This window comes from Rhinolophus ferrumequinum, chromosome 24 (genome assembly GCF_004115265.2).
Source record: "Rhinolophus ferrumequinum isolate MPI-CBG mRhiFer1 chromosome 24, mRhiFer1_v1.p, whole genome shotgun sequence".
In the NCBI taxonomy this organism is placed as follows: domain Eukaryota; kingdom Metazoa; phylum Chordata; class Mammalia; order Chiroptera; family Rhinolophidae; genus Rhinolophus; species Rhinolophus ferrumequinum.
The window spans coordinates 14,297,622-14,315,276 of NC_046307.1; the positions used below are offsets into that span (position 1 = coordinate 14,297,622).

A 17,655-nucleotide genomic window follows, 5' to 3' on the forward strand; every position below is an offset into this window, starting at 1 on the left:
AATTTTTATTTTAAAATAAAGGTAGATTACCAAATAATATTATGATGTGATATTTTTCAAAGAAAAATATGTATTTATATGTAAGAGAAAAAGACTGGAAGGACATAAACCAAATATCAAAAATGGTTAATCATTGGATGATGCTCAGAGTATGGTTGACTTTTATTTAAGAAAAAACAACTTTTTTTTTTAACAGGACTTTGTTGGGGAACAGTGTGTATTTCCAGGACTTTATTGGGGGACAGTGTTTTTTTTCCAGGACCCATCAGCTCAAAGTCAACTTGTCCTTTCAATCTTTGTTGCAGGGGGCGCAGCCCACTGTCCCTTGCAGGAGTGGGAGTCGAACAGGCAACCTTGTGGTTGAGAGTCCACTGGCCCATGTTGGAAACTAACCGGCAGCAGGGAGCTCCAACCACCCGAGCCACTGGGCTGGTCCTGGTTGACTTTTATTTCCTTCCTTTTGCTTATCTGTATTTCTTGCGACTAATATACATTGCTTTTCTAATACAAAAAAGCTTTTGAAGAAAAAATTTTAAAAATGTGACCAATAGGCATTTTTGTCTCTCTCCTCACGCGTATTAAGAAGAAACAATTTGGGGCTGTGGAATATTCCTTTTCCCCTCTAACCTCAAACACACCCAACCTGGATGACTGGATACAGCTTTTCCCTCCTTTGATTCACTGAGTCTACAGTGGCCCTGCCCTATTGGCCTAACCTTCTCTACTTAGTAGGTGAGGCAATATAAGTATTGACAGGGCTCTCTACTGCATGACTTTTGGCAAGATCCTTCTCTTAGGGGCTCCAGTTTCTCCTGTCTAAATTCAGGAGTCAGAATCAATGATCTTAAAGGTCCCTTCTGGATAGAGGAAAGAACAGTTTTAGAATCAGAAAACCTCGGGGTGCACTTGAGAACGTGGACATCATCTCCCAAGGAAAATATTCCTTACTAATCTCCCCTGGAAGTGTCTTCAGCCAGATAACAAGCACCTCCCAGCCCAGGCCTGGCCTTATATCTCATTGATCCTGGTACAGAGTTCGACACAGAGTAGTAGTTGCTCAGTGAGTTAGCTTTTTGCCTCCACCCCCTAAAAAACAACTCCAGAATAGGTTTTCTAAACTTGTTCCTGATGGTTATCTGAACCACAAGGTTGGTTTTAACTACCGGAACACACAAACTGTACAAGTTTTTTTCTGAGGTAATTGGTACAGTGCGTGTTTGTAACAATTCACCAAAGAGCGTGAGGTCTGGGTACTTCTACGACTGTCATGCCAATGCTGAGACGTTGAAGTTGTCACCCAGCTGACGCCTCGATCGGAAAAGCTATCTCAGGGCTGCCCGGAACTACATTCCTTGCAGGGGTCCAGGCTGTTACACGCGGCTTGGGAAAGTTCTAGCTTTGCCACTGTGGAACTGTGTGACCTTGGACAAGTCCCTTCCTCCTTAAGAACACTGCAGTGGGACTAAGTGCCTCCTCCCGGGTTTGTCTATGCTATGGGGACAGTCGAGCGACCGGGAAAACATTCGCCTGTAAACGTTTATTGATCTCTGATGACACGCGCGTGTCAAAAGCAAGGGACTCAAGAGTCGCGGCGCGGGAGAATCCATGACCCGCGCCACGGCTCTCGCGAGATCTCCTCTCTGGGCTCCGCGGCGTCATCTTCTAGGGAGCCGTGGCGGCGACAGCGACGGCGACGGCGCGTAGATACTCACAGGGGCGGCCCGTATCCCTCCGCCGCAGACGCGACCCAGCCCTCCTCCCCCTGGCCCTCCAATCCCCGAGCCTTCCGACCTGCCCCTCGGCCTGGGCCCACCCCGCGCTCGGGCGGCCCCACCCCGGCGGCGCCGCCCGCCCGTCCGCCCGCGCGTCTCTCGGTCCACCTGCAGCAGGCAGTCCCTCCAGCTGTCCGACCCAGAGGCGCCGCCGAGCCTGAGGCCTGGGCTCTTGCTACCCGGCGGAGGGATCCGCGCCGGCCGAGGAGGCGGTGCTGAGCTAAGAAGGAAGAGGCAGCTACGGCGGCAGCGGCGGCGGCGGCGGCTCGGGCGGCAGCGCATAAAGGGGCCGCCGCCGGGTGATGCGGTGACCGCTGCAGCTGGCTCGGGAGCCGAGTGGGCCTCGGCCCTCAGTCGGTCCCTGCGGACCCGTGCTCCCGGACTCTCCATCTTCTCCGGTCGACCCGTGATCACCGAGGCGGCCTCGCGCCCCCTCGCCCCTTCCCCATCCCTCCCCTGTCCCCGTCCCCGCCCCGGGGGCTGCCGCCACCCGCCTCCCACGATGGCTCTGAAGAGAATCCACAAGGTAAGCGGCCGGAGGTCGGTTGTGGGTTCGGGCCGCCGGGCGGGCCAGCTGAGCAGGCCGAGGCCTGCACTTCCCGCCGTCGCCTCCACCGGGCTCGCATCTTCTTCGGACCCGGCTGCCCGCGAAGGCCCCGCCGGGCGGCCTTCACACCCCACTCCCAGTGATGGCGCCGGTGGAGGCCCGGGCGCGCAGCCCGCGCTTAGGCCGGAGGTGCTCTGGCCCGCTCAGAGTTCCTTCCCGGCCTCCTTTCTAGGCTCTGCGGTGGTATGGAGTCCCAGGGCCTCTCCCCGGCCGGGGACTGCTGCGCTAGAGGGCCATTGTCCCGGCATGCCGGGAGGGGGGGCTGGGGCGTTGGGCGGCCCCTTCGACCGAGGTCGAAAGGGCTCCTTGCCCCTCTCTGCCGGTTCTCCCCTCCCCCCCACCTGCCCTGGCTCTCCTCTGAACCGCCCGAGCTTGGGGCCCACATATCAGGCAGGCAGAAGAAGCCTTTTTGTCCGATCCACAAGTATTTCTTGAGTGCACTCACCTCTTGGCGGCCGCACACTTTGGTCCACTCTACTCGTCCAGAAACTGTTCAAGTAGGAAGTTCAGAAAGGAAAAAAACTTGATTCTTTGAGGGAGGAGGGCAGTAGAGGGAGAAGTGTTTTATTCCTGAGGTTGCCAAATGTAATCAGAAACTTCAGTTTTGCAGGAATGGATCTTACAGAAAAGCTGTTAAATTGGCAGGGGTAGTGGTAGAAACCTGAACATTGAAACCCACTGGAGAAGTTACACAAAGTTTCCCTTTACAGCTTAAATTAGGTGATACATTCAGGGAGACCCTTTTAGTTTCGAAGGGATTTTGTTAGATTTTTCCATTAGAAAGGACTTCTTTGCCCTTTAAGATGAAGGGTTATTCAGTTAGTTACCTATACGAATGTTTCCCTAATACTGCTTCTAGAATATAGACTTTGCTTAAAATTTAGGGTTCCCCCCTCTAATATTGTAATTTCCTAGTGCCTTTCACTATCATGTTTTTTTCATAGAAGTGGGGAAGCACCACTGGTGATTTTTGTTTGGTGTTTCAGTTGGCTGTATTAAACCTCTAGCTATTTAGGAGTAGATCCTGGGATTATCCATCCTGAAGGATGGGGTGGAGATGCAAGGGCAAGAGAACCAATTTTCACCTTGCCTTACACTTAGTGAAAGTGCTGATTGGTGGACAAGTTAAACTCCTCAGCTCAGCAGTTGGTCCTCATTTCATTCTTGATCCAAGACCTTTAATGTGAAATTAATCCCAATGGTTACTGTAAATTAGGTTAGATCCTTACCAACTTCTTTTGACTTCTTTGATTTCTAACAAATGAAAAAGGGCAATCTTTAGACAGAGTAAATCTTGTACTGAAATGAAGCAGGTTATTTGTTAAATGAAGCTTGAACTTTAAGCAAAGATCTCTTAACCGTTCAAGGGGCAGGAACACACTGAGGAATGGTCGTCCAAGTAAAACTATATATGCTTTTTTTTATATATATGCATTTTTAAGGGTTTTAGGAGTTACTAGGTTTTTATAAAGTCTCGGGGAAGTTACCAACTTGAGATTATTGCCTGTAGAAAATTGTGCTCTTATTTTAAAACCTAAAGAGGAGTGAGTATATGTGATAACTTACAGTCAAGAGATGTAGCCTTTCATTTCTACAGATTGATAACGTGTTACAGGGATCTTTTACAGAGTGGGGAAATAGCACTCAAAACATGCATTTTAATCTTCCAACGTGCTTGTTCTCAGTAATAATGTTTCTTTTGAGTTACTATAAATTCTCTAGATTTTCTCTAAAGTATCCCCTTATAAAAATTTGAATGAGGAAAATCAAGTTTAGACAATGATAATTTGAACTTTCAAAACTTAGTATGTTCCCCCAGTTTATTGCCTAGAGCCCTCCTCAAAGTATGGACCAACTTCTGAGACTATCAGGGATTAGAAAAATAAAATTTATTTTTGGTATACTAGTTAATAACAATTGTAAAAACAAAAGGGAGATCATTTTCCCCCAAAACTTTTTGTATGACACCAATTTTAAGTTGAATGCAGACTTACTAGATATGGATAATACCAATCCTATCTTATCCTCAGCCCTAGGAATATATCTACACCGGAATCCCCCAAAGACTTACTTATATAATTGACCTTGGTCTTCAACCTTCCCAGTTTTTTTCTGACAAAATAATTCTGCTTAAATACCAACTGTAGATATCATGAACTAATGCATCTGGGTTCTAATAAGATTTTGCTAAGAACGAAATACATTTGACATGTGGCATCTTTAGGAATTCAATATCTTGTTTCTCTGACAGCTGGAAATAGTGTTCTGTGAATTTGACAATGCCATGTCTTTTTTGGAAAAAGCTTTTGATGGAATTTATTTTGATACATGCTTTAAGGTATCCTGACCTATGCTTTAACAAAGTGTGTGTACCAAAGAGGGTTGTTACTAACATCCAGTATAGTTCTGTGCAGAGATTGGGACCCTCTGGGGTTGTTTGTAGCTACACCAAATGGCCCCAACCTGCTAAGTTTTAACATTTTCTGCTGACTTTATAGGTCTTTAGCTTTGATTTTGATACTTTGAGTGTTTCCCTCTCGCAGCACCACCCCCCAGCCCTTTTCCAGTTGGCTGCATCTCATCTGTTGTGGGCTGGGAAACCAGATCTCAGAGCTTATTAAAATTATGTCTAAAATAAGATCCAGTAGGCTCCGAGTGAAGAAGTCTTCATGAGTTCCGTGAACTGTGTGGTTTCTTTGACTGATCAGAGACCTTTTTAACTTCCTGTTTTTCTTCTTTACGTTTGTTATACAGATGCAGGAGGCTATTTGGTTCTCTTACAGTACCGTAGTGGAGGGCGCAGCTCACATGGCCCATGTGGGGATCCATCCGGCTCTAACCAACTGAACTAACCGGCCGCCCCCGTGCTTGTACATTTTAATGATATCCTGCTAATTATAGTTAACATTTGGTATACGTAGCTTTAATACCAGGACCATCACTTGATTTAATCTATTTCTATGATAAAGATTTAAAAATTGTTTTTAAAATTTATTTTCCAATTATAGTTGACATACAATATAGTGATTAGACCTTTATATACCTTACAGAGTGATCACCCTGATAAGTCTAGTACCCATCTGACATCGTACATAGTTATTCGAATATTATTGACTATATTCCCTATGCTGTACTTTATATCCCTGTGACTATATTTATATCTGGCAATTTGTACTTCTTAATCCCATTCACCTTTTTCACCCATCCCTCCAACTCTCCTCTCATCTAGCCACCACCAGTTTGTTCTCTGTAACTGATAAAGATTTTTATGGCTAGCTTCTTTCAAGGCCCCTCAAGAGACAATACATAAGTAAGTTAGTTCTCAGTAAAATAAAATTTTCAAACCTGTTGGCTATAAATGCCAGGCAGGTAATCAAAGTGAGCAAAGAGAATAGGGGATGGAGGGGACAGACTAAAAATTGCATGTGCTATCAGAAGAGGGCAGCTGCTACCCAGCTCTCTCCAAATGTTGTGATTGCCAGAATCTGTGGGCCTAATGTTGCCAGATCTTCCATTTTTTTAAAACAGGAAATCCACAATCCAGATTTTTGGCAACCAATTAAAAAAAAACAACCAAAAAAACAACCCATACTTTTTGGTAGGTTCGTAGGCACCAATGTGAATTAGAAATAACGAAAGACTGAGGTTCAGTAAGTAATCAGGAGTGTAAGGATTAAATCATTTAAACCATATTTTTCTATCTTTTTAAAAGTTCCAAAGTATTGCTTAATGTAGATGGGCAAGATTAGGTAGTTGGGCAGGATTAGGTAGTTATATGTAAACTTCAAATTAACTGCTTTGCTGAGGTTTTGTATGATTATGTGTGAGGTTATAGGGAAAGCCGATTTGGTAGATGCACTGATCCCATAGTAGAAGTTTACATCTTACTCTTAACTTCATTGTGAAGTGTTCATGTTATGAATCAGCTTTCTGTAAACTACATACTTGCAAAATGTCTAAGATGGGAGATTACCAAAGGATGATTCTTAAGGACGTGGGGAAGGCGTTGTAACACTGTTAACAAGTCTGCTAAATTTTTAAAAAGATTATTTTAAAATACTGTGCTAGAAGTATGATATCATGTATGACATTAATATTATCAGAGGTACGAACTGAGTGAATTCCAATCAGAGTGACAAAACAAAAGGTCTTGTGGAGTACTGGGAACTTTAACATAATAAATGGTTGGCTGAAGATGGCTGTTTGAATTAGTTCCGTCTTGGAAAGCAGACATACCTCTTACTCCAAAAGATAAGCTTCTTGAAATCTTTGGAAAGTTTTTTTTTTTTTTTTTTTTTAATTAGAAAAGGGTTCTTTGCTTTACAAAAGATTCATTGAATTGAGAAACTTTCTTGCCTCTTCCATGTTGCTATTTAAATGTAGTTTAAACAGCTATCATTGAAGAAGAACTATTAATAAATCCAGGTTTTCTTTGAAGTCTCCTGTGTGTATTACTGTACTGTTGACTGACAAAGAGGAAGTGTTGACAAAGTCCAATTCTGGATATTTAGAGAGAGAGGGCTGCTAAACTATCCCAGGCTGTTCCCAGGATCGGAATACCTGACTCATGCCTGATGCTGCCAGGAACCTTTGCAGCCTCATCCCAGAAATGCAGAAGCACACTTGTTTTTTTCTGTAGAAATAAAGTTTTGGTGGTTAGGTTTCTGGGCTAACCTTCAAATCATAATAAATGATGATATAGGAAAATAAAGTACCTTTTGTTCTTTTTGTCTACAGAGTCAGTTGAGATTTCACGTAATAGAATTGTAAAATGTTAGTTTAGCACTGTAACATATCTCAGAGCTAGTTTCTGAAAAGGACATGTGACTGACTTATTAGGGCTAGATCGAGAACCTGGATTTCTTGATTGTGTCCAGTGTCTTTTTGGCAAGCCATTTACCTTTATATAGCTGTTAGGTATGTAAATCCAGAGGATGCAATCTCTTTCTTTTGTTCAAACAACTGGGTGTTTAAAACTATGCCCTGGAACCAGAGGATCTTTTCCTCAACATCTCTTTATTGTTAGAAAGGTGTTTATAACTCCCTTAAAACTATGCGAATTTTGGATGTTCTGTCTTCTATATATCTTGAATCAGAGTCAAATGGATTTTTTAATCTCTCCAAAAGTTAAGAATCACTCTCCTACCTCCTTAAACACTCTGTTTTAATCTCAGTAGGTGACCCAATTATCTGTTTTGCAGAGAAAATAGAAATCTTACATGTGAATTCTTTCAGATTTCCTTCAAAACAAAACCAAAACCCCACCCCCACAGCTACCATCTTTAGAATACTCACTTTGTATCAGAATTATTGAATGGTCTGAACCACCCTATGAGAATTCTGTTCTCCCTGGTTAGATTAAGAAAAGGGAGACTTGGAGAGGTAAACAAACGCCCAGTGATTATTATATGGTCATGGTAGGAAAAGCCAGGATTTCGATGCATGCAGTCTTGACTCTTGAGCCAACCATTGCTCCAAATTTACCTTAGTCATCACTCTTTTTCCTCTTGTCTCTGGAGAAGCTATACTTTTCCCTTTGCCAGGCTAACTTTTGCTTTCCATTTTATTGTTTTCTTTCGGCCAGGTCATTGCTCTCCAGTAATTGACCCTGCTCTCCTAGTTCCGATCTCTTTTCTACTAATTCCCCTCAGCTTCCAAAATTATTCAGGATGTCCCTCATCCTAAAAAAACAAACAAACAAAAATTTTTAACCCTCCTCCTGGACTAGAACCCATGCCTTCCTCTTCTTTATCCCTCCCATCTTTGGCATTTCAGTACCAAAATTCTTAAAAGAATAGTCTTTTCACTGTCTGGGACTGTTTAGTAAGATCACTTATGATTACTTAATCGCTAAATTCAATGGATATTTCCGGTTTTATTTAACTTTTGTAACAGTTAACATGGTTATCCCTCATTTCCCTTAGTTTCTGATAAATTGCTGTCTCCTTCCTCCTATCTAGTGTTTCACAACTTTATTAGAACACTTTTCAAACTAATAATATTGATAGCTTCAAACGAGTTCATAAAACAATGCACACTTGGATTAAAATTGACAGCACAAATAGTCCCAGGTAAATTAATTAAAATACATAAACCACTACAGCACAAAATTAAATTATTTAAAAACAAAAATATATTAAAATGGAACATCATTCATTGTCATTTTGTTATAAAGTAACAAACACTTAAAGAATAGTATTTTTCTTACATAATAAAAGGGATCCTCATCAGGTGCTGCATTAAATGTTACATTGTTTTCATTGCAGCATACTTTGAAAATGTTTCAAACAGATGTAGCAAAAGAGGATATAGAGTGCAGATTTTCAATATTCATGCAATTAGGGTAGTACCAACATTGCTAATTATCTCAGACAGACAGGTCACCTAATTTAAAAAAACATAGAAGTCTATGCTTTGCTCATGTTTGTTTTAAAATAATCTGACTTTTGGGGACTTAATCAAAGGACTCTGATTTTTTTTTTTTATTTAAAACTTCTGTATTCTAGCTATAAGTCCATGGGAAATGGGGTTAGTATAGTAGAAATATTTAATGTACAATAAACTTTGATTAAATAACTTATCAAATGTATATTGAATTACAGCAGAAAACGGGAGATAACCAGTGGAATCAAATAGACAGTGCCTATGGTGGAATGCTGTTTGTGCATCAGAAAACAATGGGTAGCATTTGCTTTGTGATGTGCAAGTTTCTTAAGGCAAATTGTTATTTCTTAAAAACATTAAAAATGGACAAAATTTAGGACAAAATGTTGCCACCTTTATTACTATAATACATATTAGTATCTCATGAGAAACATTATTGTAATTGAAACAGTTCTAATTGATCCTTCTCGGAATCATTTTCCTTTAGTCTTTCCTTTTCCTTATCCAGAGAATGTCTTCTCACCCTACCCCCTCCTTCTGAATTCTTTATTCATCCTTGGAGACCCAACAGAAATGGCTTCTCTGTAAAGTATGCCCCAGGCATGCAGGCAGTAGGGTTCCATTATAGAACTGTTTCTTAGTATGTGGACATGACTGATTATTACCTCCTCTAGACTGAGCTCTCCTGGGCAAAGTTCTCGTCTTATTCATTATATTCCCTGAATATCACTGAATGCCTGATGCATATTAGGCATTCAGTTTTTGCCGACAACATGCACGAAATGCCAACAGCAAGGGGTGTGGTGGGACAAAATAGGAAGATTTTGGAGCATCATGCTTACTGAGTCATGTTCTAACCCTGTGGTCTTAGGCAAGTCACTTCACTAGTTTTCTTTAGCCTCAGCTCCCTTGTCTATAGAATGGGGATGGAGTCACATACCCTGCAAGCCTGTGGGAGATGAGTAGACAGAAAATGTGGACGCCACAAAGGGTGGTTTTTAATAGTAATTATCACTGTGGCTGGTTTAACTGCCCAGTAATGTTGACCCATGGAAGTGGTTGAATCTTGAAATCTTGGGTGTCAATGTTAAGGACTATTTAGCATTTCACTTCATTGCTACCCCAACCAAAAAAGAAAGAAAAAAAAAACACTATTATGTTGTAAAAGTAATGTTTTATAAAATTTCAAAGTAGAAAAAGGGACTGAATTCCAAATTTTTTCTTCAACTACAAAATATTGTCACGTAAGTGTGTTCGTAATGCATGTGATATTTTTGTTGGCCTAGAAGTAAAAACAATTCTCTTTAACATCTTGTAAGATGAACAAAAAAAGAAACATACACAAAATACATTATTTTGTAATAGAAGGATCTGCTGCTGTCCTTTGAGCACTTCCCTCTACTGCCTAGAGCGTCATGCCAGCGTAGGTGACAGCAGTCCTTTGCCAGCTTCTTAAGGGCTTATATCAGATGACATTTTTGAAATCTAGAGTTGTTTTACAGAAGCCACAGTTTATAGAAACATTCCTTAAAATAATAGTATACTAACAGGAGTGATTGATTTTCTTTAGATTAAATGTCCTATTATTTATACCATTTATATTAGTTACCTAATGAGGCTGCCAGTTAGTTACCAAAAACTGAGTGGCTTAAAACAACAAATTTATTCTCTCACAATTGGGAGGCTAGAAGTTCAAAATCAGTATATCGGCAGGCCAGACTCCCTCTGGAGGCTCTGAGAGAATCCTTCCATGCCTCATCCAGCTTCCGGTGGCTTTTAGCATTCCTTGGCTTCCCTGGTTTGTGTCTGTATCACTCCAATCTCTGTCTTCATCTTCATTGCCTTCTGCTCTGTGGGTGTCTTCTCTTTTGTCTCTTACAAGGGCACTTGATATTAAATTCAGGACCCACACAGGTAATCCAGGATGATTTTATCAAGATCCTTAATTTAATTATACCCACAAAGACCCTTTCTCTAAATAAGGAAACATTCATAGGTCCCAGAAGTGCCACATATCTTTTTGGGGACCATTCAGTCCGATATATTATGTAATCAAATTCTAATAAGTGATTGCTGTAATTGCCGTTGGGCTTTTCTGTTTTTGTTTTAACTTTCTAAAATTTTGAAACAATCTCAAGCCTACAGAAAAGTTGCAAATACAATATTTAGAACACTTTTTCTTTAACCATTTCAAAATGAGTTGTCAACATGATGCCTCATCAACCCCAAATCCTTTAATGTGTTTTTTAAAAATTTTATTTTCTCCTCAAATTTTTTTTTAAATTAAAGTTTATTGGGGTGATCATTGTTAGTAAAGTTACATAGATTTCAGGTGTACAATTCTGTATATTTTTTTAACTTTTATTTATTTTAAGTGTATTTTTCCAGGACCCATTAGCTCAAGTAGTTGTTTCAGTCTAGTTGTGGAGGGCGCATCTCACAGTGGTGCATGTGGGGATCGAACTGGCAACCTAGTTGTTAAGAGCACCTTGCTCTAACCAACTGAGCTAACCAGGCATCCTAACTTGTATTTTTTACAAACACATTCTGTTACATAATCACAATACAACCATCAAAATTAGGAAAGTTCCGTTGAGATCTTACTGACGTCTAGTCCTCAGACCCCATTCAAGCCTTGCCAATTGTTCCAATAATGTCCTTTTATAGGAAAGGATCCAGTCCAGAGTTACCTTGCATTTAATTACCTATCTTTAGTCTCTTTCCTTGGCTTCACGACCTTGACGCTTTTAAAGATTATAGTCCAGTTATTAATATTTTGCAGAATGTCCCTCAGCTTGGGTTTATCTGGTTTTCTTGTGATCAAATTTAGGCCCTATATCTTTGGCAGGAATGTCCCAGTAGCAATGCTGTATCCCACTCAAGTGGTGCATGGTTTTGGTTGGATTCTTCTCATTATATCCTGTCAGGTGGTATGCAGTTTCACTTTGACCCATTTACTGAGAATTTTCACTTTCATCACTTGACTAAGGTGATGTCTGTCTCCCAGGGTTCTCTACTACAGAGTTACTCTTTTTCCCTTTGTAATGAATAAATAATTTCTTGAATAAATAATTTGAAAAAACATATTTATCCTGTTTGTATTACTTATCTATTGCTGCATAGGAAAACACCCCCAAATTTAGCTGTTTAAAACAAACATTTATTTTCTCATAATTTCTGAAGATCAGGAATCTGAGAATGGCTTATAGCGAGGTGATTCTGGCCCAGGGTCTTTTGAGGTTGCAGCGAAGCTGTTGCCTGGGGCTGCAGTTCTCTGAAGGCTAGAGGATCCTCTTCCAAGCTCACTCCCGTGGTTGTTAGCAGTTCCTTGTGGGTTGCTGGAATGAGGGAGTCATCCCCGCACCCCCACCGTGTGGATCTCTCCATAGGGCTACCTGACTGGGCTTAAAACACAGTAGCCAGCTTCCCTCAGAGTGATCCAGAAGAGAGAGAGCAACAAAATGAAAGACCACGTTATTTTTTAGAACCTAATTTCAGAAGTGACATGCCGTTCCTTTAGCTGTATTCCTTTGGGCTCACAGACCATCATTGCTGCAGTGTGGGAGAGAGGACTACGCAGGGTGTGAATACTAGGAGTCGGGTCAGTGGGAGGCAACTTGGAGTCTGGGGACCACACTGTTACTCCAAAATTTTAACATACTCATTTTTAAACTTATATTTGTATTCACTCATTATTTCCTATTTTATTCAGGTAGGTTATAATAATTATCATTTATTTTCATCAAATTGTTACGAATTTGCTCTTTTTTCCCCATCATTCTTTGAGCACTTTTTTATATTCTGGCATAACAAGGTGTTTCTGGCTTTTTCTTCTACTTCTGCGCCAACCCTGTAATCATCTGTTTTTCCAAGGATCCCTAGTTCTTTTTAGTGGACAATGGTATATAGAAACCAAGATCTGGATGCTAGGTATACCCGTTGCTCTTAGAATCTCGCTTCCAAGCTTTCTCAGTGTAATCAGAACCATGAATTCAGACTGGTACCTCTAATTCCAGTCCAGTACCATAGGGTTCACCCTATACGTCTTCCTTTCAATCTTTTTTTCCCCTGGCAGTGAGAAACCTGGCTTCTGTTATTCTTAATATATTTACTCATTTGATCAGTTCTCCTGTATATAATCAACCTCCCATTGCTGTGACTCACCTGCATAAATACCATTCTGGTTCCCCTTCCCCTGGGGGATGCCCTTCTTAACTGTCTATCGTGGACATCCTGCCCTGGGCCATGCCTATCCCTCTGTGGATGTCCTCACCATTTTTAAAAACCTAAGTAAAATGTAGGGCTTATTTGACACATATTATTAGATAAAAACTGTTGAAATAATAGTGCTAGTCATGTAGAACATTACTTAAAACCGGAGTGGGGGTTAAGGAGGGGAATGGGGCGGGGAAGGAGGGGAGAAGAAAAACAGATAGAGGAAGTTCAGCCCAGTGATACGACCACGACCACGTAGTACTTTTCCAAGTTAGGGAATATGGCATTTTCTATAGCCTATTCTTGGAGAAAACTAAGACAGTTTAATGTTACTCTGAAACCATTTTGGTAACTCTAGTAACTTGTATAAAATAGTCTTCATCCCTAGAAATAGCTGGAGTCCCGAAATTTATCTTTTATTAAATATTTTATGTTTAAAAAAGTTTTAAACACTGATATGGCCAACCTCTGTATACTTACTGACCCCCTTAAAATTCAGACCTACCTAATTTAGCTTTAGTGTTCAAGTTTAGTCAGGAGCGATGGCTTCTCTTGATAATTAATGAGCTTGGTGTCTTTGCATATTTAGAAATATTATTCATGTTTTGATAAGGGAACATTGTTGGGGTGATACGGAATTACTAGTAGAACCTCCCCTACTTCACGTATTGCATCAAGGCAATAATATCATCACTGAGTTTAGTAATAGGCCAAATTCCTGTCCATCAAAAGGTTATTTGTATCTTTAATCATTGTGCTTTAATTGTGACTAAAAATAATAAAATCCTCTGAAATTATTGAGCTTATAGGCGTATGTCACACGTTTGTGAGCTCTTTTTAAAATTGATTTATAACACTGATTAAATTGGTTTATTAAAAAGTTGAATTTCTTTTCAAAAGATAAATAGTTATACCCTTTATTTTCATCACTATAGGACAAACCTCAAAATCTGTTTAACTTACAGTGGCAATCCCAAAACATGTTTATGCAGTCCATTCCCCCCCCCCCCAGTGTATATGTCTTATTTCTTCTGTTGAATCTGTTAATATAACTTGATGTGGAAATTAAATTGTATGAGGTTTCATGCAACATCGATAAAGATTGAGAAAATTGTTCAGACTTTGAGGAACAACTTGAAGCTAACAATTTTTATTGGCATTCGGAAAGGAGCTAGCTATTAGTTTCTTAGTCCAAACTGTGAACATGATTTAGCCTGAGATAGGAGCACTAGTGTGGCACTTTTTACTTTTGTAGTCAGTATTTTCATTGTCTTTTAGTTTCTGGTATTGCTGTTATACTTTGTCCCCAGTGTTGTTAAATTTCATGATACGTGGTGGTGTAGGTCAATTTTTATTTATCTGCTCGACATTGGTCTTTTTTCCATTTTGAAATTCATGTTCTAAAGTTTGGGGAAGTTTTCTTGAATCAACTTTTCTCCTGGTTTCATTAACTTCATTTTCTCTGGTCTCTCTCTCTCTCTCTCTCTCTCTCTCTCTCTCTCTCTCTCTTTAATTATTGGGGAACAGTGTGTTTCTCCAGGGCCCATCAGCTCCAAGTTGTCCTTCAATCTAGTTGCGGAGGGCGCAGCTCAGCTCCAAGTCCAGTTGCCGTTTTCAATCTATGGTTGCAGGGGGCGCAGCCCACCATCCCATGCGGGAGTTGAACTGGCAACCTTGTTGTTGAGAGCTGGGCTCTAACCAACTGAGACATCCAGCTTCCAGCTGCCCCTCCGGAAGCTCAGCGGAGCCGCTGCCTGTCTTTAATGTAGTTGTGGAGGGCGCAGCTCACTGGCCCATGTGGGAAATGAACCGGCAACCCTGTTCAGAGCTCGCGCTCTAACCAACTGAGCCAACTGAGCCATGGTCTCCCTTTAAAAAAAAGAAGGAAAAAAAACTTGTCAGATACTGGACTTCCTGGACTGGTCCCCTATCCCCATCTATATGGATTTGCCTATTCTGGACATTTCATATAAATGTAATCATACAATATGTGACATTTATGTCTGGCTTCTTTTGTTTAGCATAGTATTTTCAACGTTTAGCCAAGTTGTATTATGTATCAGTACTTAATTCCTTTTTATGGCTGGCTAATATTCCATTGTATGGATATGTACTTTTTTTTTCATTCATCACTTAATGGGCATTTGGGTTTCCATTTTTTTTAACTACTTAAATAATACCGCTATGAACATTTATTTTAAAAATTTTGTGTGAACATATGTTTTCATTCCTCTTGGATATATATTAATGCCTAAGAGTGTAATTGCTGGGTCATGTGGTAATTCTACGTTTAACATTTTGAGGAACCACCAAACTTTTCCAGACTGGCTGTACTATTTTACATTCCCACCAGCAATGTATGAGGATTCTAGTTTCTGTCCATCCTCACCAGTGCTTGTTACTTTATTATTTTGATTATAGCTTTCCTAGCAGGTGTCAAATGATACATCATTGTGGTTATGATTTGCATTTCTCTCTGATGACTAAATTATGTTGAGCATCTCTTCATATGCTCATTGGCCATAGATATATCCTCTTTGGAGAATTATGTACCTTTTGCCCATTTTTATTTTTTAAAAAAATGGGTCGCTGGTTTTAATTTTGGCTTCCCTCCCCCCCTTACTTCTTCCTCCCTCCTCCCCTACTCCCTCCTCCCCCTCTCCCTCCTCCCCCACTCCCTCCTCCCCCACTCCTTCCTCCCCCACTCCCTCCTCCCCCACTCCTTCCTCCCCCTCTCCCTCCTCCCCCACTCCCTCCTCCCCCACTCCCTCCTCCCCCACTCCCGTTCAAGTCGTTGTTTCTCAGTCTAGTTCAGTAGGACACAGCTCTCTGGCCCATGCTGGTATCATGAGCCTTGCGCTCCCCCCAGCAGAGGCGGTCGGTCACCAGCTGCTCGCAGGGAGAGCTGTTGTTGACAATCTTAGCTGTGGAGGGCGCAGCTCACTGGCCCATGTGGGAATCAAACCGGCAACCTCAGCATTGGGAGCATGGTGGGCCAACCACCTGAGCCACTGAGGGCCCTGTATTAAGTTTTGAAATCAGGAAATGTGAGTCGTCAACTTTGTTCTTTTCCAGAATTGTTTTCACTGTTTAGGTCCCTTGCAGTCTCATACGAATTTTAAGATCAGCTTATCGTTTCTATAAAATAAAAAAAAAGGCAGTTAGAATTTTGATAGACATTTCATGGAATCTGTAGCTCAATTTGGGTTGTATTTGGATTAGTCCTACCTATATTTTCTAGTTTCCATCTTTGTCTTTTATTTATTTTCTGGTAGACTGATTCCCAGAATGTATGTTTGTTTGAAGGATTTTGTTCTTGTTTCATAGAAGCAATACCTTCTGTGACCTTTGAGGATATTTATGAGTTTTTCTTTTGTTCTGACTTTTTCCCCCCCTTCCTGGTATTTGTTTTCTTTTTTTTTTTTTAATTAAAGTTACATAGATTTCAGGTGTACAATTCTATATTACATCATCTATAAATCCCATTGTGTGTTCACCACCCAGAGTCAGTTCTCCTTCCGTCTTTGTTTTCTTTAGCTTCTTTTTTTCTCTGCATTATTTTGGTCTTTCATGTTGAAGATGAATCATCATATGCTGATTCCTTCATTGTCAGTTTTCTATCCTTTTAAATTTAAGAGTAGGGCAATAAAAAGCTGATTAAAAGGTCTGGACATACCGGGTAAGGTTTGGCAGCTGTGGAATTCAATTTATGGTTTGCTGGCTGGGCTATTTCTCCAGATGAACCACTAATGTCAGTGAATTGTATAGCTCTTTATCTTGGGCTGGTCAGATTTTCCTGAGGATCTTCTAACCTCCTTCTTGGGAAGGTATAGGCTAGGCTTCCAGTGTTCTCTGAACCACTGGGAACAAAGTGTGTATATAAATATTGACTTAACTTTTCCTGTGTTCTATACATTATCCATGTCCTTAACTGTACTTAATGTCTTACAGTGCTAAGACCTCTGTTTTATCCTGTCCAAAGAGCAAACCTCTGGCCAATTGCTTGGGTGGGGAAGGCATTCAGTGGAGGAGTCCCGAGTCAGGGAAATGACCAAGGCATCACTTTATTACTTTTAAGTTTTAAAGTTTTAGCTTTATTATTTATTTTATTATTTTATTTTTATTGGGGAAGGGGAACAGGACTTTATTGGGGAACAGTGTGTATTTCCAGGATTTTTTCCAAGTCAAGTTGTTGTCCTTTCAATCTTAGTTGTGGAGGGCGCAGCTCAGCTCCAGGTCCAGTTGCTGTTGTTAGTTGCAGGGGGCGCAGCCGACCATCCCTTGCGGGAGTCGAGGAGTTGAACTGACAACCTTGTGGTTGAGAGCCCACTGGCCCATGTGGGAATCGAACCGGCAGCCTTCGGCGTTAGGGGCATGGAGCTCTAACCGCCTGAGCCATAGGGCTGGCCCCTACCTTTATTATTTTTAAGATTTTTATCCATAAACCATATATAATATTATTTTGGATGTTGACACAATTTACATGGATGTTATGGAAATGTATAAATGCTCCTCAACTTAAACAATGGGGTTACCTTCCTAGATACCCATCGTAAGTCGAAAATACATATGATACTCCTAACCTACTGAGCATCGTAGCTTAGCGTAGCCTACCTTAACTGTGCTCAGAGCACTTACATTAGCCTACAGAAGGGCAGTTTCATCTCAAGAGTAATT

The 17,655-nt window shown here is 40.9% G+C and overlaps 1 protein-coding gene across 1 annotated transcript in view; it reads left to right on the forward strand.

The window, feature by feature from the left end:
• Positions 1 to 1,649: 1,649 nt before the first annotated feature.
• UBE2D2 (ubiquitin conjugating enzyme E2 D2) overlaps positions 1,650 to 17,655 on the forward strand; it is a 53,598-nt gene continuing 37,592 nt past the window's right edge. The window contains exon 1 of the mRNA XM_033096561.1: positions 1,650 to 2,298. Coding sequence (XP_032952452.1) covers positions 2,275 to 2,298 — 24 coding nt within the window. The 5' untranslated portion in view covers positions 1,650 to 2,274. The remainder of the gene's footprint in view (positions 2,299 to 17,655) is intronic.